The 25,512-nt window shown below is 42.6% G+C and overlaps 2 protein-coding genes across 2 annotated transcripts; one reads left to right on the top strand and one right to left on the bottom strand.

The window, feature by feature from the left end:
- Positions 1-1,389: 1,389 nt before the first annotated feature.
- PAK1IP1 (PAK1 interacting protein 1) lies at positions 1,390-11,270 on the bottom strand. The gene is made up of 10 exons (XM_038584155.1): positions 11,112-11,270; positions 8,750-8,915; positions 6,683-6,803; positions 6,532-6,606; positions 6,003-6,055; positions 5,308-5,453; positions 5,116-5,213; positions 3,009-3,108; positions 2,062-2,185; positions 1,390-1,914 (listed from the first exon to the last, which is right to left on the bottom strand). The coding sequence occupies exons 1-10, from the start codon at positions 11,196-11,198 to the stop codon at positions 1,709-1,711; spliced, it is 1,176 nt and encodes a 391-aa protein (XP_038440083.1). The 5' UTR covers positions 11,199-11,270; the 3' UTR covers positions 1,390-1,708.
- Positions 11,247-25,294, top strand: C35H6orf52 (chromosome 35 C6orf52 homolog). The gene is made up of 4 exons (XM_038584494.1): positions 11,247-11,428; positions 16,570-16,747; positions 20,697-20,742; positions 25,071-25,294. Exons 1-4 carry the CDS (start codon positions 11,247-11,249, stop codon positions 25,217-25,219), a joined length of 555 nt encoding a protein of 184 aa, XP_038440422.1. The 3' UTR covers positions 25,220-25,294.
- The last annotated feature ends 218 nt before the right edge of the window (positions 25,295-25,512 follow it).

The raw sequence follows: 25,512 nt of genomic DNA, 5'->3' as shown, positions 1-25,512 counted from the left end.
ACATGGATTTTTAGAGCAACTTCAATTGCAGAAACTTGGGAGTCAACCAAGTTGTCCTCCAGTAGGTGAAGGTAAACTGTGGTACATATAGATAATGGAATACTACTGAACATTAAAAAGAAATGAGCCAACAAGCCATGAAAACACACAGAGGAAACTTAAAGTGCACATTACTAAGTGAAAGCATCCGATCTGAAAAAGGCAACAATACTGAATGATTCTACCTACCTAACATTCTGGAAAAGGCAAAACTATGGAGGCAGTAAGGAAAAAAAAAAACAAAAAACAAATAAAAAAAAAAAAACAGTGATTATGGGAGGTCAGGTACAGGAGAGATGGAGGAAGAGTTGTTTTAGGGCAGTGGAACTATTCTGTGGATTATAACATGTCATTATACATTTGTCCCCATAGTGTACACCACCAAAAGTGATCCCTAAGGGAAACTATGAACTTTGGGTGATTATGATATGTCAATGTAGGGTCATTCTTGGCAAAAAGTATACCATTCTTAGGAGTAATGTTGATCATGGGCGAGGCCGCTCCAAGTGTTGAGGCAGGGATATAGAAGAACTCTCTGTGCTTCCTCTCAATTTTGTAACAAATCTCAAACTGCTCTAAAAAATATTTAAACAAAAACATAACAAAACCCCCAAAATTCTATTCATCTTCGCTTGTAAGCCTAAGTCAACCAAGAGGTGGATGAGATGTTAGATACAGAATGTGGCTCATTTCCTAGATGATTTCCTTTCTGGGAAGAGTGTGGCAATTCCAGTGTCCAAATGCTAGATGTCTGTCTCATCTTGCCTCTACGGCAGGGATTCCCTGTTGGCCTCAGGTATCTGACATCTGGTCGGCTAATTCAAATCTATGAATCTTCTAATAATGTGCCTTTTCAAAACACTCAGGAATCTACTGAGGGGAAAAATAACTGATGACAAGATTATAATCAACAGGCAGAATTTAAGACTATCTTTGTTAGATTAACTATGTGATTTTTTTGTTATTGGCCAGAAACAGATGGAAAAGAACCCTAGAAATGTCATTTTCTGACCCTTCAATTATCTTGTTGTCCACAACCTGGAAGCAGAGTAGTTTAATGAGGCTTGGCAATCACTAATGAATTTGTTATGCACACAGCCCCGAGTTTAAGCATATGGCTTTACACACACATATTTTATGTGTCTGTGATTTTTAAGTTTGTCTTAATATGTCTCCTGGTATGAAAATCTTTTTATACCTTTGTTACCAGAATGAATAAAATCTGCACTGAAATTACTAGAACCATAGCCATAGAATAAGGCAGCTTTATCATTCTTCCCCCGTTTAGGAGAAAAACCTGAAAAACCACTCTAACCCATCTTTGGTAAAGAATGTGTTCAAAACTGCGTATGTTTTAAACCAAAGCATTTTGAGAAAGATCTTTATTTGCTTTATACAACAACAAAAATTATATATTACACATTAACATAGTATATATATCACCACGGTCTATAATTCATAAAATGCTGTCTAGCAAAAATAGTTTTACCATTGTTAAAAAAAATAATAAACACTTAAAAGTTTTTTTTTTTTTAAGCTGTACATTTTCTTCAAAAGAAGAAATTTCTAGCTTTTACACGGGAGGGGTGGGGGGACGGACACATTTGAAACGAATGATTCCATCTAAGAAGTTTTTCTCATAGGAGAAATGTGAGATTCACACTATCATTTATGTTTTCTTCTTTTTTCTCTTCTTTTTTTCCAACATTTCTACCATTTTCCTCTTCTTTGTTGACACCACGGTATTTCCTTTTGTTGGCTTATTACTGTCACCAGTTAAACCACATTTCTTTGCATTAGATTTGGACTGCCTTTCTTCTTCCTGTACTACATCGCCAGCTTCCCTTTTGTTGATTTTGGACTGCTCTTTACTTACTAAAATACAAGAAACAGTGCATTTAAAGACTGCTTTTCCCCTCTTGAAATAAACACAGGTTGGCAAGAAAATAAAATTATCTGAATTTCCTCCACTTCAACAATTCAAGAGCTACAATTTTTTAAAAAATCATCCCTTTCACTTACCAGCAGAAGGCTCTGCAGCTGAAGGGAGGCTTTCTTGTGTGTCTGTCACTCTGTCTAGCCATACTCCAAGACATGTCAGCCTGGCATTAGTTTTTACTTCACAGAGTAAAGATGGGGGAACTTTCTAAAACAGAAGAAATAAAAATTCATGATAATATAGGGGAATTTTAAATGATTTTTCTTTTTCCATAATCAAGTTAACTTATTATTTAACATTTTATTTTTTGAAATAATCTCTAAACCCAACATGAGGCTCACACTTAACAACCCCAAGATCAGGAGCCATATATATTCTTTCAACTGAGCCAGCCAGTTGGGAGGTTTTTAATTTAAAAGTTATGGTATTTTTCTTCAGAAAAAAATATGCTATTTAGAAGAAATCTATCCTGATTCATTTTGGGTTTGACTATGTCCCTCATGCCCTCACAGAGCATGTTTCTGAATATTCAAAAACTGTAAATTCATTAAGAAAAGGACCATGTCTTTTATTTATTTCTAGGTTTAACACAAAACCCTGCAACCACTTAACAAACCACATTTATAGAATGTGTTTATAAGAGAATTAAGAATAATAAATGAAGAGGGTCTGTGAGAGCAAGGCTACTGAAAAGAATTTAAGTTGGTTCCATTATCAACCAGTAATTTTCAAATTTTTAATAACGGCAGTATTTTTATTTAACAAAATCTTACAGAGAACATCATTATACAAATGGAAGTAGCACTTCTCTGAAAAAGGAGTTCTGGCACCTTGCCAGCTCAGACTCACCAATACCAACCCCAAGATAGCTCCTGGAACCCTAACTTTAATTAAAACTATGAATATCAAGCATGCATGGAAGAGATTTTAAAGACTTCTGCCTTGAAAAATAGTCTACCTCCCTGAACTCAAGCAGTACTGATAATAACACTTGCATTAAAGTGCATTTATATGGTACTAAGACACTGACCTTATCCTGCTTAAGCTTCCACATTTTGATGAAACCATCACTGGATGCTGTAACAATAATGTGATGCTCTGGATCTTCAAAACTGAATATGTCTTTTACCCTAGGATAGAAATATTAACACCATAAAAGATCCTTTCTCCCACATAGTATGATATTGTCATAAAGAGTCTATGTACACAGTCTCTTGATTTTTCAATTCCAAGTGCTTCCAAACTGTGCAAGGAACAGTGATAAAATCTGACTATGCTTCACATCCTATGAGTCAATGAGTCCTTTTCAAGGACCAAATCCCAAGATAAAATGGACTGTTAACAATATCTTAAGAAAAAGTTAAAAAGAAGATTATGATAACTATAATCAGGTTATCATAAAGGAAATAGATACTTAAGTCCCTCACGTGAAGAGACTCCCAAGCTCAGGATGAAGAGACAAGTAAGGCAACAGATGAACCATGGCTTCCTCCTACACATCCATTTCTCTCACGTCCAGGGCCACCACCCCTTGTCTAAGCCACTACTGTTATTCTTCTGGATTACCGAGTAGACCACTGGTCTCTCTGCTTCCATTTTTGCTAACAATATTTTAAAATTATGAATCAATCATGTTACTCCCAGGCTTAAAATCCTACAAAACTCAGATCTTTTAAAAAATAACACAAGAGAGAGAGAAGGGGCTGGAGATATATATATATAAAGCAAGTCTGGCCATAAACTGACAACTGCTGACGCTAAGTGGTAGGGTCTATGGGGATTGCTTCCTTAAACTAGTCTGTCTGCCTTTAATTTCTTCCATAGAAAGAAATAAACAAAGCAAAATCTATAAGGTTCTTAATATGAAATCTAAACTCCCTAAAGCTCTTATATAAAATCTAAACTTCTACAAGGCCATGCACTGTTTGGCTCACTCTGATCTAGTCACAAAGCTCCATTATCCAGTCCTAAAATACACCCAGCTCTTTCCTTCCTCTGTCCCACTGTGCCTGCAGTTCTCTCCTCTCTCTAGAAACAGGTCCCTTTTCATCTGTAGAGTCCTACCCCTTCCCTTTCCCAGTCATACTAAGTTACTGCTGGTATTCTTAAGGCACATTTTTCTATTTCTTTCCAGTTAGAATTATCTGCTTACTCTTTTATCATCTTTAGCTCCTCTATAAGAGCCACAAAAGCAAGCTCTTGTCTTTTTTGTTCATAATTAAATACTTAGTGCAGTTCTTAATGGATGCTCATGAATACCTGTTAAATCAGTGTGAATGAATGGCCAAATATCTTAAGTGCTATTTTTTTTTTAAAGATCGGATTTAAGTGTTATCTTAAGTGTTCTATTGTTATTAGTACATTTGAAATGCCCTTGAATGAACACTTCCCAATACAGGGAAAAACCAGGGCCTGTACACGGACTGTAGTATTCAAAGTACTTACAAAGACAGTTCTTAAAAACTGTTATTTAGAAAATAAAAATTATGACTAAATTTAAGATACTGAAGAACACGCAAATGAAGCACATTCAAGTACAACTGTTCATTATCACCTTTTCCAAAATAGTAGGAAAAAAAGAGGCAGATAGATCTGGGTTTGAATCACAGTTCCATCACCTAACAGTATAGTAATTTTGGCCAAGTCACTTATAACTGTTTACTGTGAGAATCAGTGTCTATCCCCTAGAAATATAGCGAGCAGTAACAGGTAAGAAAGACTGGCACAAAACAAGTCAATACTGTCACCTATCTCTCCTGTAGGAAAAAAACCAATACTGTACAAAGGGGGAAGAAGTGGGAATAAGTAAAAGAGAGGTCCTGGCAAAGCTCAACATTGTTTAATTTTTTTGTTCCTCTTCAAATATGGTTGATTTCAAGCCCCAAGATTAATAATATTACTGGAAAAATATCTTGTGCAAATCACTAGCCCTGATACCAATATCCCCACTTTTGTACAACTTAAGGCCAAGAAGACAACATTTCCACCATCCTCTCCCCAAAAATATTTATGTAGAAATGTCTATCTCTGCAGTTGTTCATGAGAAAACATGGACACTGTTTTATGAAACTACTGCCTACATTAACACTTAATGAAAACTACACATAGATGCACATAGAGACTGGCAAAGAAAATACCTGTTTTCATGAGCTTTAAATTCACAGACACACGTTAGTGAATCACAGTCAAAAAACCTTACAACTTCTTCATCTCCAGCCACTGCAAGGACAGACTCCTATAAGAGGGAAAAAGAATATCCAGAATGTCATCAACAAGTCCAACCATCACCATATACACTAAAATCCCATCACTGATTTCTGGTCACTTACTGAAAGAAATGTAACAGAAGATATTCTCTTTTCATTTGTGATGGTGCCACTAACAGACGCAGTGTCTAGCTGATAGACATTTATTTTATTCAGGATGACAACTATGTATCTCTCTCCTCTTGGGGACCATTCAACTATGTGAGCATCTGTAAGTTAAAAACACTAAGCTTTTTTAGTTCATAAACAAGAAAAAGAAATGATCAGAGTAATTATTAAAAAAGTAAATGATTGCACTGTGCATTTTCACATCCACTATCCCTTCACAACAAACTTCGGTACATATTTTACAAGTTAAGTTTTAGAAAATGAACTGGATTCAAAGAATCATTAAGTCATAGACCTGGTAGGTGACAGTCATGACGAGAATTCCCATCTAAAATGGGAAAGGAAAGGAGAGCACCTAGGTGGCTCAGTCCTTTCGGCTCAGGTCCTGGGATCGAGTCCCACATCAGGCTCCCTGCTCAGGACAGTCTGCTTCTCCCTCTCCCTGCTGCGTGTACAGACTCTCTCTCTCAAATAAATAAAAACCTCTAAGACAGATAGAAAAATAAATAAATAAAATGGGAAAGGAAAGTAACCTAAATTATTGCCCCAGGAGGTAACCACCATCAAGTAGGGAAATAAAAGTATATGTGGATGTACATACACTCATATTCCATGAAGTTATAAAAAACATTCCAAATAAAAGTACTCACTCTGTTTTATATTTTTTATGAATGCTGATCTTCCTTCCACAAGATTCCATGTTCTGCAAAATAAGCAGCTCACTTACAGATCACTTACACTAGGCGTAAAGGTAAGCATAATGAAGACTTACTCAAACAACAATTGACTACACAGGAAGCTAATTAGAATATGTTTCTTACAGCAACACTGGAAATATTTACTATCAAGCAAGAGTAACTCATCCATTCCCGTACTCTCTAATATATTTAAAATGTTTAACATTATTTTCAAAAGATTTTACCTCCTAAAACATTTGTTTTTAGGACCACCGTCCTCTTCACAGCTTACGATTGGGATATACTATGTACGAGTGAACACAGCCTGTCATTTTTTTCTCTACCGTTGTGAAAAGGTTCAATACCTTTCAGTAGCTGACGGCAATGAGACAAGACAGAAAACGAATCTATTATACTAAAATATACTGATGGTAGCTTCCTGTTGTCCTTAGAGAACAAAGACCACAACTCGGAAAAGATGCTCTCAGCATTAACGACTTACCTTAACGTCTTATCTGTACCCACAGAGAGGGCCAACTTGCCAGACGGATGAATAGAAAGGAAGGTCACGTGTCCTCTAAAAGGAAACCAACAGTTAGACCCCAACTTCACTGGCACCTAGAGACCGCCAGTGGGGAAGGGGCCTGACTCACTTGTGAGCTTTAATCGACTTCAGGCACTCCCACTTCTTTGCATCCCACACACAAATGAGTCCATCTTCTGCCCCACTGATTAAGTGCCTGTTGCCGTAGAATTTCAGGCAAGTTATTGTGCCTGTGGAAAAACCAAGACAGGCAGACTTAATGTTCATTTTGAATGCAAACTCCATTTCTGGTTTGAAGGCTACACTGTGGTAAAAGTAAAACATCTAACGTCTTAATATTACTGAAATATACCTTAAAGTCTTAGGTGAAGAAATTTCTTTTACAAAAACAAACAGGCAAGAACTCCACAAGGAATGAAGAAAAATAGGAACTGTACTTCATCCCCATCCTAGCTCCTTCTCAGTCAGTCCTTTTCCAACTGTGGAACACCTTGCCAGTGGCTTCAGGCAGACCAGGTCTAACTATTTCTTCCACACCCAAGGGGGAGAGAAGACTTTCTTGTGTGAACTGGGATTGGATGAGACAGAATGGAAAAAGAACGCATGTTGAATTCGATCAAAGCCTTGCTTCTGTTGGAAAGGGAAACGCTTGTCAAAGTAGCTAAGGACCTAAGACAGACACTGACTACTCCAAATTCACTGCTAGAACCAATGCGTGGCAGTCTCATCTGGCTTTAATTGCAGGAAGCCAACATGACGGAGTGTCCCCAAGCTAAGGGCACGTCTAACCGGGGCTACGATTTTCAGTTCTTCCTTTCCATTGCCCCTTTCCTGGAACACGTGTTAAGCCTCCATTCTTTGTCCCTGGGGAAATACAGTAAAAACAGCATGGAGTTCAATATTGAAAAAAACACACCTATTCGGCCTACTAGTTGATCCTACCACTACCCTGGACAACTTCACCAGCGCCGAGGAAAACCCAGGCATGACCTGAGCATTACCAACCCCTGACCTCCTCAACTCCAGTGGCCTCGCCTCCCTCTCTGGTTCAGTCCCTGATGCGTACACCCCGGGACATAGTTACCACCTAGAGCTGCTTGCACATCACAACTCGTGAACTCTTACGAACCTCATCCCTGCCCACAACCTCATCTCTCACCAACCCTACCAGGCCCCCTTCACTCACAGTTTACCTGCTTTATTGTTTCAGAGATCTATAGACCATTCAGAGCACCCCCCCCCCACCTTCTGTAGCCCAACAATCTCTTCTTTCACCAAAAATCCTGAATTCCTTTGTAAATCAAGCCTCCTACTACACATACCAAGTACTTTTCTGCTCCCTACAAAAATGTCTGAGCTTAATGCAAACGGATGTTACTCGATTCATAGCCTCCAGCTTCAACAGAGAAGACTCTCATCAGTCTTCTGCTTGCTCTTGCTCAGCATCTCTCTCACATCCTGGGTGCCAGCACGTTGTCAAGCCTGCAGGGCCCCTCCCTCCCATTCAATCCCTAACCTCCTCTTCTCAAGGGCCACCCAGGACCTGGCCCATCTACTTCTCCAGTCACCCCAACCTCCATTTTCACCTTCTCATCATACATATTTACTTGCACACAACGGTTAAAAACATGGGCTCTAGACCTAGGTTTGAGTTCTAGTTCTATTATTTTGTGACCACTGGCAAGTCAAGTTAACATCTTTGAATCTCAGTTTTCTCCTCTTTAATCTGAAGCTGTAACAGTAGCTTCTTGGCACACTGCTAGGCATGTGGTACTCCCTCAACCAAGTCAGCTATCAACATGAGGCTGCTACCGTGCTCCTCCGCTTCCTGCTCTGCCCAGAATGCCCTTCTCCTGCCAGGCTAACTGGTACTTTTAAGACAATTCAATCAGATGTCATTTGGGGGAAGTTTTCATTGAAAAGCTGCTTCCACTCACTCCCCCACCAAGTGAGTTACGTGAGTTCCTTCTCTCTCCCAATATGGACTGTGAAGAACTTAAGGATAAAAACAAAAACAAGACAAAAAAAAAAAAAAAAAGGACCACATTTTTTTTCATTTCTGTATTTCCTAGCACAGACCATGCTACATCCTAGACACCTAATCAATCATTCAAATGAAGTCAAATTGTAAAGTAATAATGCCTCAACATTATCTTATAGGATCTAATATTCTTACCATTGTGATGCACTAAAGCCCCATGGTCTATCTTCTTTTTCATGTCATATATGTGAATTGTTTCATCTTTGCTCCCAGTGACCACAAAACGACTATTTACAGCCACCGCTGACAAGGAGGCAGTGTGGGCATGGTGAGTGAAGTCAGCCACAGCAGTCCATTTTTGCTGAAGAGTAAAACACACAATGTCACAATCATATCATAGTTCTGAATTCCTTTGTAAATCAAGCCTCCTACTGCACACACCAAGTACCTTTCTGCTCCCTACAAAAATGTCTGCAGCTTAATGCAAACAGATGTTACTCGAAACACCTAAGTGGTTCCACGATCCATGAAAATGACCAGTAGATACTTACAAAAGGAGAAGAAAAGTATGCAATGATAGATTAAGAAAAACAAAGAACCTGAGAAATACGGCAGGCAGCAAGGAAATGGGAAGGCCATGCTGGGTATCCTGACTCCAAAACAATTATGGAGACAGGGCTACTTTAAGGTCCTAGCCAAACCCTTAACTGCTTAATATATTTATTTATATGTGAGGCTTGGATACCATTCATTCATTCAAATGTTCAGATTTTGATTTGAATTTACTCAAATACTAAATGAATACTATGTACCTGACACTATTTTAGATGATTGATATATAGCAGTAAACAATGTCCTTATTATAACAGAACTGCCATCCCTGGGGGAAAGACAGACAGTAAACAAATACGATGCCACATACAGAGGAGTATAATGACAAGTCTTACAAAGAAAAATAAACAGGATAAAAATTATGCTTCCTTCCATCAGTACCAATATAAGCCCCACAGAATGACCCATGACGAAGTCTCAAGAACTCTATGCTTATGGAGATGCAACTTTTGGATTAAATAAATGAGACTGGATGAGCACCAAGAGTGACTGGCAGCTGAAAACACATACACACACCTCAAATGGAAGAAGATGCATTAGGAAGTATTAGCAAAACAAACCAAAGAAGAAGGAAAAAAAAAAATCAGACCTCTCTGAACATGTTTAAGATGTGTTACAGCAAATTAATTTCTAAATACCTACAGCAACAGACATTGCTTCCAGCAACCAGGACCAAAGGAGCTCTTCTGAATAAAGACACAATATTCCTGAGGACTGCTATCGCGGTAAAAACAAACAAAAAACCTTTGTGCATATTACAGAAGGAATGCTGATTATCTGAGCTACTTGTCTGTCTAGGTTTAGCAGCAGTAGTGGCGAGTGTCAGGGCTTCACATTTCACACACACCTGAGGACCGGAGTCCCAGGTCTCCCTTTGTGGCCCGGAGCAGGTCACCTAACCTATCTCAACTTCAGGCTCTCACCTGTAAGACAGAGTCAGCTGTACCCGCCTCGGGCTATTGCTGTGAGGACGACTATGTGTCCGGGACAACACAGCAACTTCATTACAAAGAAAACACAATCAATAGCACCATCTTTAGACGTTCAAGAGATGTCACCTTCCGGCCAAAAGCAGATTAATGACCAGGTAGAGAACGAAATAAACAAAAGTAATCAGTCAAATTATATACATCCAGTTTTCTGATTAATTCAAGACTGACACCTTGACTTCGTACATAAATACTGAAGAAATAAAAATAAAAAAGGTGAAGAAGCCTATTTTTTCTTAGGGGGAAAAAAACATGACTAGGCTAAAAATTAGATCTTATTTCTGGTCCTGGACAGGTCCTAACTACCTGTTTCACTAAAGGCAATCTTACTTAACATTTCTGCTCACACATCTGGTAAAGATAATTGTATTTTGTTGTCATTTTCTCCATGCATTTGTCCCCCTTGCTCTCCTCACGCTAGCGAGCTCTCCAGCGCGGATCCATTCCTTCTGGCTTCTTCGCACCCCCTTTACCAACGAATGCCCCCCCCCACTCGGGGGGGGGAAAGAGTCCGAAACTACTGAATAAATTGGAACACTTTTTTTTTTTTTAACCAATGAGAGATTCATCCAGACTCAGCTCTACTATCTTGAAAAATCCCAAGACAAAACTCAATAAAAGAGCAAACTGTTCTTTCATTAAACCCTGAACACGTGAAACTGGCTGTCAACTCACAGGCGTTAAACCCTGAACCCAGGAACGCCAGCTTCCTTCCTGGACCGCGCTCAGAAAGTCTGTGAAACCCAACAGACACGACCTCGTCTTATGAAATGCCCACTCTACATTAAAAAAAAAAAAAACTAAACTAAACTACACGCGTGGGTTCGATTCATCAATGAAGCCCTAAGAGATCAAAGTGTTTACCTGCGACGCCGTGCCCACCTCCGCCGCGGGGGAACCCGCCCGGACCCACCCGCGCACCTCCTCCCGCGGTCCCTCCGCGCGCCCCCTCTGACCTCCCGGTGCTCGCCGCCTGCGTCCGGCTCCCGGCGAATAGCGAACCCAAAAAGGACCTGCTCGTAGCAACCAGCTACCAGCTCCATTCAGCGGCGCACGTGCCCCTTCCGCGAGCCCCGCTCCGCCGACACGGAATGACGAAAGCGGACGCCAGCGCACGTGGGGGTCCTTCCTGCGCCGGCGCTCAAATTGACGTCACGAGCTCAGGGCTGCCCTTGGGGCGCCTGCCTCCGTGGAAACTGTTTCAGCGCTCGAAGATCGCGCGGAGCTTCCAAGAGGAGAAGAAACAAGGACGCCGCATGAGGACGTTCTCAAGGCGAGGAGACAAAAGTTGGGAGCAAGCAGGCACGTCCTAGGTGGCCGCCAGCTGGGCGGGTCTCAGGGGAGCAGGGCGGGGCAGCCTCTGCGGAAGCCCCTCGTTTCCGTGACGTCATGGGGGCGTGGCCTGCCCAGAGTGGGCGGGGCCTCTGGCGGCGTGGTGCTCTACCCCGGGAGGCACCTGCAGATGTGGGGTGCGGGACCCGGGACGGGAATTAGGAAGGTTAGGGAGTTCGGAAAAAGGAAGGTCTCCTTTTTGCGCCCGAAGCACAGAGGAGGCTCCCTCCCAGTAAGGCACGGAGGGGGTGGCCTGCGGCGTCTAGAGCAGCGCGCGAAGTCGGGGGCCCGCCCTGCGCACCTCCCTTCCAGCTCGTCTGGCTGCGCGGACCGTGCGGTCCCTGCGGCCGGCGTCGCCCCACCACCCGGAGGAGGGGCCAGGGCGCTAGACCCGAAGGGTGCAAGGAGGGGCCGCTCGAGCAAGCCGGGCGCACGCCGCCTCGGCGAACGTGCCGGAGGGACTCTCACCCCCGAGCCCCGAGGTCGGCTCCGGTCGTGAAAACAGAAATCGCCTTAATTGACGTCTGAGAGCTCCCCGTAGGGTACGGAGATGCAGAGGTCTGTTAGACAGCACGGCTTTGCGCACGCCTGATGGAACACCTCCGGGAGCGTCAGCATCTCGCAGGTGCTGCGGCAGCTGGGTCTGCAAGTGGGAGCGGGGGGCTCGTCGGCGCCGGCTCGTCAGCCCTGTGGCGCGCTGAGCTTACAGCGCCTTCCCCTCCTCCCCTCCCCTCCCCTCCCCTCCCCTTTTTTGTAGGATTTTATTTATTTAATCAGGAGAGAGAGAGAGAGAGGCAGAGACACGGGCAGAGGGAGAAGCAGGCTCCTGCAGGGAGCTCGATGCGGGACTCCCCGAGACCCCGGGGTCACGCCCTGAGCCCAAGGCAGACGTTCAACTGCTGAGCCACCCAGGGATCGCTTCTTCTTTTTTTTTTTTTTTTTTTAAGGTTTTATTTATTTACTCATGAGAGACACACACAGAGAGAGGCAGAGACACAGGCAGAGGGAGAAGCAGGCTCCCTGCAGGGAGCTCGATGCAGGACTCGATCCCACGACCCCGGGGTCACGCCCTGAGCCCAAGGCAGATGCACAACCACTGAGCCACCCAGGGGGCCCCGTATCTGTTTATTTAAAAGCAAAACTAATAGTCTCTCATCCAGAAAGAAAAAAAAAATCTTTGAATGAACCTATGTTTCAAGATCTTTCCTGTGTTCTGTCTGTGGAAAAGCCCCTGGTGCTCTCTTTAGCCTAGGGAGATCTCAGCTGTTGTATGATGGGAATTACTACTCATTCAGTAGGTTTTTTTTGAAGTTACCTTTAACCTAGCCCTGTAACGGGGTATTTACTATGTATTGCCAGGTTATCACACTTCTTCTTAAGTATTTGTCGCATCTTAAAGAAGAACACTATGGCTGGAAAAAGTCTTTTATTTCCAACTAGGAATCTTTTAGAATATGGCTGGTTCTAGAATGAAAACCATAAACAACGTGGACATAAAGCAAAGTGGTGTAGTCATTTTTTTTTTTTTTTAACTGTCAGAAATGACGAACCCATTAGCTGGGAAAAACCGTGAAGAGCATTTATTTATCCAGGTGATCCCAATCCGAGAGAGTTTATGGCTAAGTTCTGGCGGCTTTAAATACCCTGAAATTCTACCTAAAGTTGTCTATGTACATTTTTGGAGGAGAGCATTGATAAAAGTTCACTCCATTTTCCAAAGGATTGGTGCCTCTACAGTTAAAATGTACTAATGCAGTATGAGGTTATGAATGTGAAATGAGTCTAGAAAAATAACTCAAAACCACACAGCTAAGCAACAGCCCCCCACCCCACCCCCACCCCCACCCCACCCCCCTGGTCAGACCCTAGCGCTGCTGCTTTTCTACATTTCCTTGGGCACAAACTTTCACAAAGAAGGACAAAGCAGTTTTTCACTGTCTAAGGGAAAACAATGCAAAATTACATACTTGTTCAACTGGATCCAAACTGCGCATACTTCCTGCAAACCTACTGTTCTCTTTCCAAACACAGGATGCAAAAAAAAAAAAAAAAAAAAAAAAAGCCATTTAATCTCATTCTTGTGAAAACTGCAGTTGCCAAGAAACCACCAACTGTTAAGAGTTCATTAACGCTCAAGCAAAACAGGACTTTTTGTTTTGCTTTTTAAATTATTGATTGAAAAGCTTTTTACACTTGAGCCACACATTGATTTATTCATTCATTCAACAGATATTTATTGAGTGCCTGGCTTTGTTTGGTTTGCTAAAGAAAACAACAGCCAGTTTTTTTTTGGGGGGGGGGCAGAGGGGCAGCAGTTGGTCAGGTGGATATGCTGGGCTCAAAGCAGAATATAGCATAGAAGAGTCAGCTGTGTTAGAAATATGAGAGTCTAATATTCCTGCTCAATTACCCTTTTTTCTCACTGGCAGGTAGCAAGTCTTAACTTTTAGGGCTACAGAGGTGCATGTGCACATCCCCAGAGTACTTTGGTCTCCTTTGCACATAGAGCTAAGGGAAGCTGAGAGTGAGCTACTTCCCCTGGACACTGGCCAGTTGTCGGCCCTGGTATAAATTTGCTTCACCTGCTTCGTGGGGATAATGCAGGTGAAATATCAGAAGTTGGCATTTGGAGCTTTTAGAGAGCAAAACAATATTTGTGAACGCTTCCTTGTCACCATCATCAACAAAGCCCCTGAAGGTCCATCTTCTTTGAAGCTTTGCTCATGGCCCTCTGTACCCAGCTCCTGCCATCACGCTGGGTGATTTCCACATGCAACATTGACTTCTCCCTTCCTCAGCCTCCTTACCCCCTTATATTAACGTTTAGCTTCTACTTTCTGATCACAACTTTATCTCTCACCCATTCAAAGCAAAAGTTCTGATTTTTTCCTCTTATAAAGTACAGCTCTAAAATGAGAGAAGGAACAAGAAGGAACAAAAAAAATTACTGTATATTTTATTTGATGGCTAAGCTGCTATAGTAGTTAGGAATTGTGTTTAACTTCATACAGTAACCTAAAACAGCTGTGGCTTAAACAAGACATTTATCTCTTAAGAGAAATCTGGAGGTAGCCCGTGTAGTGCTGGTACAAGGAGTCTACAGACATCAGGGACCCAGACCCGTTTTCTCTTTCAGATCCTACATTCTTGTGCATGACTTCCTCCGTGATGTCACAGGCCAAAATAATGCTGAGGTTGGGCTCCAGCCATCATATCTATCATCTCAGCACTATGCCCCGGGGAAAGGGTGGAGGACAATAGGAATAAGCCTCCTTCCAGCCAAACCAACTCCCTTGGCCCACACAGCTTTACTGAATCCCTTTATAATAGGGTTTGTTTTTTTTTTTTAAGGTTTTATTTATTTGGTAGAAAGCACAAGCAGGGGGAGAAGGAGAAGCAGACTCCCAACTGAGCAGGGAGCCCACTGTGGGGCTCGATCCCAGGACCCAGAGATCATGACCTGAGCTGGACCACGCAGGTGCCCCCCGTTATAACAGTTCTGTTTCCATCTTACTGGCCAGATTTTGGCCAGCTGGACTCACGTACCCCGGAGAGCTAGGAAATGTCTTTTAGCGAGGCCTATCTCTGCCTCCGAATAAAATCAGGGTTTCGTGTTATTGAGGAAGAAAAAGACACATTAGTGGGTGGCCGCCTGGCAATGTGTTCCACAGCTGCTCATCAATAACATCTCCCAGGAAGAATGGGGAAATCTGGAGTAGAGGCTCCACTCTATCTCCCTGCTTTGTGTAAGTAGGCGTTCGGTAAATAATGGGTGAATGAATGATTTGATATCATGATTACTGTTTTTTTACATTGCAGGTAAATATAGACTGCCTCAAACACTTACGGATAAGCTGCAGGGAAATAGCCAGACCCAAAGGGCCCCTATTTGGATTCCAAAGTTACTTTCTTACATTTTGACACTTTGTGAGGCTTGCTACTCGGGTAGAACCTGAGCCAGGTCTAGAATCCAAATCTATTGAATCAGGACCTACATTTTAAACAACACGCCCAAGTGATTCATATGCACATTGAAATTTGGGAAGGCACGCTTTCTTGTGTTTTTAAAAATAGTGAACTACAGAAATGTTTCTTTAAAATGTTTTCCTGTACGGGCCTTAAGGGGGTGGGTGGGGCAGGTGTGTGTGCGCGTGTGTTTTCCTTCTACAACGTCTTTCCACCAGTTGGTCAGGATAATAATTTCGACCTGCAGACACTATTTAAAAAAAAAAAAAAAAAAGGCCCACTGATCGCTAGTTCCAATAGTTGGAAGATAACTGAGGAGGGAAACACCAATTTGTGGTTTTGTCTTAAGGTTTTAGTTATTACAAGTGACTCAGTTACCGTAGGGGGTGGGCTGGAACTCCAGTCAGTCCTTCAAGAACACTCCTTTGTGTCCCCTCACTGGCTTTTTGGCTGTTCTCCCCACTGCCAGCAGTTGGGGGGGGGGGGGGGTGATAGCAAGCTTAAATCCAGTTCATCACTTTGCAGAAGTCCCCCCAGGTGACCCCTGTAGCCACCCACACCTTAGCCCCATCGTAATGAGAGTCAAGCCAGTCCTTGCCTAGCAGGTGTTGTCACTAAGTGTGATTACCCTTCTCTGTTCTGGGGCAGCTGTGAAGGGTATTTGCTGGGGTGAGAGGGGGTTGGTCCCCTTAGCTGGAATTACTGAGACAGGAATAAAAACTGTGGATACCTGGTCTCTCTGTCAAGAGAAGTGGTGAAATGGCAGGGCAGGAGAGATTTACAGGTTTTTGCATAGCTCCACAAAATAATTATTACTGGCACTGGCAAAGGTAAGCTGTTTTTTTTCCTACCCTGAATGAAAATGGAGGCCAACCGTGCTCTAGTTCTTTTTTATTGTTATTTCAGAGTGAGAGTTTAGTGACATCTGCACTCTTATTTCTTACATGATTTTTGGCACTTTACAAACTATTGCTTTGGAAATAGGTGCTCTTAAACAGAGATTGCAGAAACCCATCCTTACTTGAGCCTCCCTGGAAAGAAGAAAGAGTCCTGGGGTTGTGAATGATTCTGCCTTGGTTGGTGACGTCATGCCTGCTGTCTCCCCTCTGCTATTAGGGGGAAGCCAGTGTTCCGGCCCTGCCAGGGTTACCCCTCCGGCACCTGGTTTGAGCAACAGCACTGTGGCTACTCCCTTTCTGTCTACGGCTGTGGCTGTGCAGCAGATGGAAGTGGAAGCCAACGCTCTGTGCGGGAGACCTCTGGATGCCCAGCTCAATCTCTGGTCACGCCTAAGGTATCCCTCCCTGAAATGAATCCTGGATCATCCACGTGCCCAACAGGGAAGCTGCTTTTTCCCCACCATCACGCCTCCAGATGCTCTCATTCAAATCCCCGCAGCCAGGGCTTTGGTTCCCCCATTTTAATACCAGAGAGTAGCAGCTGATTTTGCAAACAACTTAAGTCCTGACTATCTTCCAAAAACAGAATCCAAGGCTGATGAAGTCTGTGCCTGAGTTCTTGCTACTAAATTTTAGATGATCATTCAATCGATTTTACTCTGAAAATAGGACTAGAGGTAGTTGTGTTTTGTTTTGCCATAGCAGAAAACATTAACACACTTTTAAAAGGTACTCTGATATTTTGATTACTAGAGAAAGCTATTCCTGAAATCAGAGAGAGGTTCTAGAATATAAGGCAAAGTTTCCCTCATCCTTCTCCCTATCCCTTACCTCTTCCCCATCTCCTCCCCACGTAGAAGAAAGCCCTGTACTAGTGCAGCTGCATCCTTTAGATTTTTTTCCCTTCTAGTCTTGCTTAAATCAGCATGATTGGGCCTTATTTCTGCTTAGGGAGTTGGGGGAGGGCTTGAGCAAGAATGGACTGAGTAGTACATACTGGTCTACTCTGTGCTTCTGCTTATAAGTTACAATAGAAGATTCCCATGCCCCCCCCCCCTTAAGTTCTCCCTTTTAATAAAGAGCTTTCTTTAAAAGTTGCCCATCTGGATGTGCTCATCCCTTATCCACCAACATTTTAAATGTTCTCAGTGCATTAACGAACTTTTACCTACCTCCAAGTATTTGAGTGTTTTTTTTGGCTAAGAATAAGTTTCTTGGAGGAGCACCTGTGTGGCTTAGTCGGGTAAGCCTCTGACTCTTGATTTCAGCTCAAGTCCTGATCTTTGGGTCCTGGGATCGAACCCCGAGTTGGGCTCTGGGCTCAGCGGGGAGTCAGCTTGACCATTCTCCCTCCCTCCCAAATCAGTAAATCTTAAAATAATTCTGGAAGTGAAAGATCTGGATTAAAGGATCTAACATTTAAAATTTCAGACGGCAAATTACTCACCAAAAAGCCTGCTTGGGTTTACACTTTTCATGGCTGCTGTGGGTACACTTGCCTGTTTCTGTGTGCGATCAACTACTGTGACCAGTGAGGAAGGCAATTGTCTATTATTGAGGGCAGATACCTTTTAAACTGTTTCTCTATATCTGTGTTCTGTGACCACATTGATGTCCTTCATCCACCTTATTTTTCTGTTGGTTGTGCTGCTTTTTTCTGACTGTAGATATTTATGTAGTATGGAAATTAGCACTTAGGCAAAGTGTTAGTTTTCTCTCCAATTTGTTTGGTAATGCCCTCCTTGTGGGATGGCCTGTGCCTTAAACCCAGAGTTAGAGAAAGAAAAGCTGAGCGTTTAAATATTAAATCTTTCTTCTTTTTTTAAATGATTTTATTTATTTGAGATAGCACACAAGTGGAGGGGAAGAGGCAGGGGGAGCGGCAGAGAGAGGGAGACGCAGACTCTCCATTGAGCAGGGAGCTCCATCCCAGGACCCCAGGATCATGACCTGAGCCAAAGACCGATGCTTGACCGACTGAGCCACCCAGGAGCCCAAAACCTCAGTTTTCAAAACTTGCATTTGTTATTGTTGTTGCCTAAACTTTCATTTTCAGTTTCTCAAGTCTTAGTTGTGCCTTTTTCTACATAAAATATCATGTTAGATTTCTTGGCTTTTTCTTTTAAAATCCAAATCAGGTTTTACCCTTTTAGCAGATGTTTGATAGTGCATCATTTAAAAAAAAAAAAAACAAAAAAACCACTTTTGCTGCATTGTCTGAGTTTTAGACTTTTTTTTCTTCCACCACTTACCCCCCTCCCTTTTTTTAAGGTTTTATTTATTCATGAGAGAGGCAGAGGGAGAAGCAGGCTCCCTGCCGAGAACCCAATGTGGGACTCGATCCCAGGACCCCGGGATCATGACCTGAGCCACCCAGGTGCCCCTCTCCTTCCCTTTTGTGATCTTTTGGGAGGTGGACTGTATGTCTTCTGGTGGTTACCTTTATCTTTAGAGAAGTCTAGGTTTGAGTATATTCTCAGACTTCACAAATGAAAGTATTTCCTGATTTCTGCCCACTTGTGAGAAAATGAAATTAACACTCGACAAAGAAGTAAAAGACAGTAAGAATCAACAACAAAAAACAAACATAAATTGCACTGTAAAAGGAAACGGCTTTTTCTCTCCTTGTCCCTCCTTCCCACTCTCTTCTCCCCATTTTTGTTGCCACCTTCTGGAATTTTTATCCCACTCTCCAGGCAAATTATTACCATAACATGCAATTTCAGGAATTATAAATATATTCTTTTCGGTGGCTGTGGTTAGCACACTTGTGCCACCTGCCTGCTTTCCTGGGAGGAGTTCTGGTTAGGAAGCTGGTCAGCAAATTCCAGATGGCAAGGCCGTGCGGTGGGCGTCTTTCGCTCACATGCCCTTGCTTTTAGTCTTGCCCAAGGAAGTGTGACCTCTGCCAGATGTCACAGTTTATTGCCCGTTTCTCCCCACACAGCACACCTGTGTTCTTAGCCCTTTTCCAAGAGCTCAGCCTCCCGAGAACCCTTTGCATTTTGACATCGTGTCTTAAGATCAGAGGAAGTGGACATCTTCAAAATGATTCTCAGGTCTTTGGGCTCCATCAGCACATCTGTCCCAAACTCCACTAACAGAAGAAACCCGTTACTGGCTGTTCCCTTCTTCAAGGACGACAGGCATTGCCCAGGTGCCTGCTGCATTAGAGACCAGGCTCTCCAGAGAGCATCTACCCCCTGCCCCCTGGTAATGTAGGATCTACATTTACTAGAACACATGTCAAAAAGGATGAATGTGAAGTTTTTTGGACAATGTAAGGCCTCATTCATGCACAGATTCTGGCTGTCTTAGCCATTTCTAAGCAGGAAAAATATGCCAATGGTGAGATTGTTTATGGTAACCATATAACTTATGTCCCAAACTAAGATCTATTTCCGAGTGAAAGGGAGGCATACTTTCAGTTAGATTTATAGAAGAGCTAGAGGGTCTTTGGCTTTCAATATAATCTCATCCTTCCTAGCAAGGGAGGCTTAATTGAGTTCATTTGTACCTGGAGCCTGGAGCTACTGGGAGGCTCTTTCTGGGTGGGTTTGTTCCTTAGAACAGCTGTACATCCTTTAACAAAGATAGTTCCCAACAGGGGAGCTCTATGGAGAGGAGTCCTAGAAGCTTATACTGTCCCAGGAGAGCCAATGGGGTCTGGATTAACTAACCAAGATTTAGAGAGTGCTTCTGGAATTCACTTCTCTGGGACACCTAGGTGGCTCAATGGTTGAGCATCTGCCTTTGGCTCAGATCATGATCCCAATTGAGTCCCACTTTGGGATTGAGTCCCACTTTGGGTTCTCTGCAGGGAGACTGCTTCTCCCTCTATGTCTCTGCCTCTCTCTGTGTTTCTCATAAGTAAATAAAATCTTTTAAAAAAGGAATTCACTTCTCTGATCAACTGCTTTGCTTTTCTGTAGGGCATCTACTTAAGCCTCTGTCCTGGTCTTTAGCTGAGCCGTGGGGTGGGGGTGTGACTAGAACACTACAGGAACAATGTGCTCATGGAGAGTTTGCAGATTGCCATCTGGAGAGAAGGGCAGAGCTCCAGGTAGGGAGTTGGGCATTTAGTGCATGGAGTCTGGATGCCAGGGTCCCTATGTCTAGTCCTGGTTGGGGCCCTGGGATGCCAGTTCCCAGAAGCTTCAGAGAGGCTGGAGGCCTTCGTCAGGCGTGTTCCTCCTTTATGACTTTTTGGTTGACTTCATTCAGCTATCTCATAATGATAGTCGTTTATCATGTGGACAGCTAATGTTTTCTTTAAAAGTATGTGTTGATAGTAAACCTTTAGGTAAAGTTTTTTTTTCTAAACATCCTGATTCCTTCACATAGGAAAGCACAGCTCTGGCAGAGAAACAAGATGAAGACCCACTTGAAGGTAACAAACTATGTTGCCATGGTTGAAAACAAAATAACCTTTTTCCAGGTTACTCATTACCCAACTGGCTAGAAGCTGTGAGTCTACCTGAAAATTCCTATGTAGGTTGTGTAAGCCATTCTCTTCAGCAGTTAGTCTGGTTTTGGGAAATTGCTTCTGTGGAAAGTTTGAGCTAAGCCACCTCTCTCTCCCTTTTTCTTAAAATTTTATTTATTCATGAGAGGCAGAGAGAGAGGCAGGCTCCCTGTGGGGGGGCCTGATGTGGGACTTGATCCCAGAACCCTGGGGATCATACCCTGGTCTCAACCACTGAGCCACCCAGGCATCCCTGTTTGGGTCTCTCTGAAGGACTAGAAAATGGGGATGTTTCCAAACACTAAGAAGACAATATGTTGTTTTTAAGATCTGTTTCATCCATAAATGTAAACTTTGGGATTAATTCTGCTTTAATTTTGATTGTTAAGGGGAGAAGTAGGAGGTGATCACTGTGGGTTTGGCTTCCTAGCTTCCCTTGGGATCATTGGTCCCTGGGTGACCACACAGGCTCCATCTGTGGTGTCAGGCAAAGTCCCTGACCCACCATAGTTCTAGATCTATTCTGAAAGGAAAACAGTGCATCTGCCCAGAGCAGGGCTGTTTCTGACTGTTGTCTTCGAGGAAGGGAAGGAAACGTCTGGCTTGTTTTTACTTTCGTTATGAGAAAGAGCAGTAGAAGAGACAGGCAGAGGTAATACCCTCGCCTATTTCTGATCCTCTGCCTGCATCCTCACAGGCAGGCATCTGTCATTTCCCCCACTCCCAGGGCACCCCCACCAGACCAAACCACCCACTGCCTTGTGCTTCATCAAAGGTGGGAACGCCATTTTTGTAGTCGCAGTGACTAATACAAAGTCAACAAGTTAGCAGGTGCTCAATATTCAAATGAAACCAATGTTTAAAAGAAAGCTGTAAATGCTATGGGACAGTTCTAATTTTATTGAAATATGTTTGACACATGAATAAGAAGAGGTGCCTATTTTGAGTTCTCAGGGGGATTTCATTCTGGTGAAAGCATGAGTCAAATCTCCCAGGTTTCATCAGTCCTGGAGACTGATATAGAAATAAAAGCAAAACCTACGATAGGTGTGCTTTCTGAATGCAGATTGCCAGGGTTCACATTTCACTTATAAGCTCTGTCATTCCAGACAAATTCATCTCCAGGGAGTCAGCGTCCCCATATGAAAAATGGAATGTTAAAACCAACCTCCTCGTAGAAAGTGTGAGGACAGGGATCCCTGGGTGGCGCAGCGGTTTGGCGCCTGCCTTTGGCCCAGGGCGCGATCCTGGAGACCCGGGATCGAATCCCACATCAGGCTCCCGGTGCGTGGAGCCTGCTTCTCCCTCTGCCTATGTCTCTGTGCCCCTCTCTCTCTCTCTCTCTCTGTGACTATCATAAATAAATAAAAATTAAAAAAAAAAAAGTGTGAGGACAATACCTCTAAAGTGCCTTTAAGTTTTTGACAGCATCTGGCAGGTAATAGCCTCTTCAGTGGTTAATGTAAGCTCTTCATAGAGCTGTAGCAGCTCTGTCCAGGGGAAATGTGACATGAAATACAAATCCACCCACATAGACGGTTTTAAATTTTCTAGTAGGCAAATTAAAAAAAAACAAAAACAAAAACATAGTGAAAGGGATTATAGGGGAAAGGAGAGAAAACGAGTGGGAAATATCAGAAAGGGAGACAGAACATGAAAGATCCCTAACTCTGGGAAACAAACTAGGGGTGGTGGAAGGGGAGGAGGGGTGGGGGTGACTGGGTGACGGGGACTGAGGGGGGCACTTGACAGGATGAGCGCTGGGTGTTATATGTTGGCAAATCGAACTTAAATAAAAAATATATTTATTGAAATAAACAACATAAAGAGACAAGAAATTACAGTACTTGAAATATTTTGGGTATATTAGGTTACATTTAAACATGTAATGAATATAAAAATGACAGATTTTTTAAAATCATAATACCAAGTTTTCAAAATGTGGTGTATATTGACCTCACATCTCCATTAGGATTGGCCTCATTTCAAGTGCTCAGTAATCACATGTGGCTACTGGCTACTGTATTTGACAGCCTGGTCTCGAAGGCCCCCAGGTTTAGGGAAGATATAACTAGTTTGTCTTTTGTCGGCTTCTTTACCACTAGGGCCAACATCACTGGAAGGGCCTAGATCATTAATCTAGGGTTCAAAGCTGACTACACGGTCTGTTTTCTAGGCCACAGATTACGGGACAGACAGTGCTCATAAGCACTGTGGTCCTGATACCTTTGTTGCAACCAGGAACCTGCAGAGTCAGGAGCCATTTAGCAAACGACTACTCATAACAGTGAAGGGAAGGTCATGCCCCAGGGTCCTTAAAGAGGATTTCACAGGGTACCTGGGTGGCTCAGTCAGTTAAGCGTTGGACTCTCAATTTCAGCTCTAGGGTCCTGATCTCAGGGTCAGAAGATCAAGCCCTTTGTGGGTCTCTGTGCTCAGCGGGGAGTCTGCTTCTCTCCCTCTGCTCCTCCCCCTGCTTGAGTGTTCTTTCTTTCTCAAAAGAAATATTTTTTTAAAAAATTCAGAAAGTTCAGGAGGAAAAAAAAAAAAGAAACCTCTAATTTTATGACCAGAAGCTCTCAAAAGAAAGGTAGTTCAAAAGGGATGGGAAGCTCTGACAAGTAAGAGTCAGACAACAAGGTCATGAATGCTTCCAGTGAAGAAAGTAGGAAGTAGCTCATGTGATGAGACACATTAGGCCTATGTGATAGATGTTGGTTCTAGTGTCAGTACAGAAGGACATTAGTCAGCTCAGGCTGCTATAACAAAATGCCACAGGCTGGGTGGCTTGAATAACAACTTTTTTTCTCACAGTTCTAGACACTGAGAATGCCAAGATCACAATGCCAGCTGATTCAGTGCCCGGTGAGAGCTCTCTTCCTGGCTTCCAGATGGGCATCTTCTCATTATTTCCTTACCTGGTGGGGAGGAGAGAGAGCATGCCAGCACTGGAGTCCATTTTTTATAAGAACACTAATCCCATCAAACTAGGGCCCAGTCTTCATGAGCACATAGCACCCTAATTCTCTCCCAAAGGCCCCATTTCCAAATACCATCACATTGGAAGTAAATGTTTCAACATATGAATTTGGGGAGAGGGGTACACAAACATTTAGTTCATAACAGGCACACAAATACAAGTGAATAGCATGATCCCGTGTGAGTATTAGGAGGTAAAACATTACGGTCCTGAATGAGCTTGCAAACATTACAAAGGAACACAGGAAGGGCTTCTTCAGTTATATTTGGTATGAAGAGCGAGAACAAAGGATGGTATTAAAAATCTTGGAAACCAGACAACTTGGAATAAGTATATAGGTCTGATGCTTTCAGGATAACCTAGCAGCACCTCATTATAGGATTCCAGGTTTTAGAGAAGAAAGGCCAGGCCCCCTTCTGTTTCTAAATTAGTTGCTCTATACAGTTTGCATCACTTACATCAATCTGTTAACTAAGAAAATGAAGCAGCTTGTTTATGGTTTCAAAGCCCCATCCTATGGATTTGGTATGGGCTCACTGGTGCTGCGTCCACCCAGGTGCTTCTACCAGAAACTCAGGGCTAGTCTTTGAACCTCACTGTCTCTTTTGCCCCAAACTGAGTCCATTTCCAAATACTGTCCATTCATCTCCTCCATCTCTTCCACCACGGAGATGCTCATTGAGTCTGTAGCGCTGCTTTTCCAGCTTTAATTTCTATTTTCTTTTTTTTTTTTTTTTTTTTTGTTTAAAGATTTTATTTTATTTATTCATGAGAGACATAGAGGCAGAGAAACAGGCAGAGGGAGAAGCAGGCTCCATGCAGGGAGCTTGATGTGGGACTATCCGAGGACTGGGATCATGCCCTGAGCCGAAGGCAGATGCTCAACCCCTGAGCCACCCCAGGCGTTCCTTGTTCCTTTTTTTTTTTTTTTTTTTTTTTTTTTAGATTTAGAAGACAAGAACATTATAGTTGAGATGGTACTTTTGGACCCTTGAAAAAGGTACTATTCAGAGGTGGATTTAGAGTCCTGCTAACTACATTCACTTGACTTCTGTTATACACTGGTTTTGTATTAATCAACTGGTGAGACAATTTTGTAAAATAATAATTTCTATTTTCAAATATTATTGAAAGGAAACACAATTTAAAGATTCTAACATGAAATGTCTGCAGTATGTTCCTGCTAATGTTTCAAAATGCTAATTGTAAGCCGTTGCTAATATGTGTCCTATAAGGCTTTTTTTTTTTTCATCTGCATTATTGGTTTCCACAGATCCAAATCTTCATTTGAACATTGAGGAACTAAACAAGGAGTTTATGGTGAAAAGTGAGGAACTCTATGACTCTCTCATGAGTTGCCACTGGCAGCCTTTGGATACAGTTCACTCCGAAATCCCAGATGAGGCCCCCAGAGAAACATGAGGTTCATTAGGCTACCCGACTGTCATATTGATTGCCTCCTGTTTTGTTTTTGTTTTTGGGGAAAAAAAAAAAAAAGAAAAAGAAAATTCTCCCAGGAATGTATTGGACGCTATATGTAAATACAAATCTCCAGGACTTAAATGTGGCTGATGTGATATAAATAAACATTACCAGCACATCCATTTCTGGAAGTGTGTTATATTTGGTGCCAGAAGAGGTCACATAACTATCATAGCAGAACAAGCTGGACCATAAGACATCTGAAGAACAGGTTTAATAGGAAAATTGGCCTG

Source organism: Canis lupus, chromosome 35 (assembly GCF_011100685.1).
Source record: "Canis lupus familiaris isolate Mischka breed German Shepherd chromosome 35, alternate assembly UU_Cfam_GSD_1.0, whole genome shotgun sequence".
NCBI lineage: Eukaryota > Metazoa > Chordata > Mammalia > Carnivora > Canidae > Canis > Canis lupus.
This window is presented reverse-complemented; position numbering and strand designations above follow the sequence as displayed.

Coding starts and splice junctions, on each gene's coding strand:
- C35H6orf52 (XM_038584494.1), top strand. CDS start 11,247: ATGACGAAAGCGGACGCCAGCGCACGTGGGGGTCCTTCCTGCGCCGGC. Junction 11,429..16,569: donor CGCATGAGGACGTTCTCAAG/GCGAGGAGACAA, acceptor CTCTGCTATTAG/GGGGAAGCCAGTGTTCCGGC. Junction 16,748..20,696: donor AATCTCTGGTCACGCCTAAG/GTATCCCTCCCT, acceptor TCCTTCACATAG/GAAAGCACAGCTCTGGCAGA.
- PAK1IP1 (XM_038584155.1), bottom strand. CDS start 11,198: ATGGAGCTGGTAGCTGGTTGCTACGAGCAGGTCCTTTTTGGGTTCGCT. Junction 5,214..5,307: donor CTTCTGTTACATTTCTTTCA/GTAAGTGACCAG, acceptor TCCCTCTTATAG/GAGTCTGTCCTTGCAGTGGC. Junction 3,109..5,115: donor TTTAAAGCTCATGAAAACAG/GTATTTTCTTTG, acceptor TTTCTATCCTAG/GGTAAAAGACATATTCAGTT.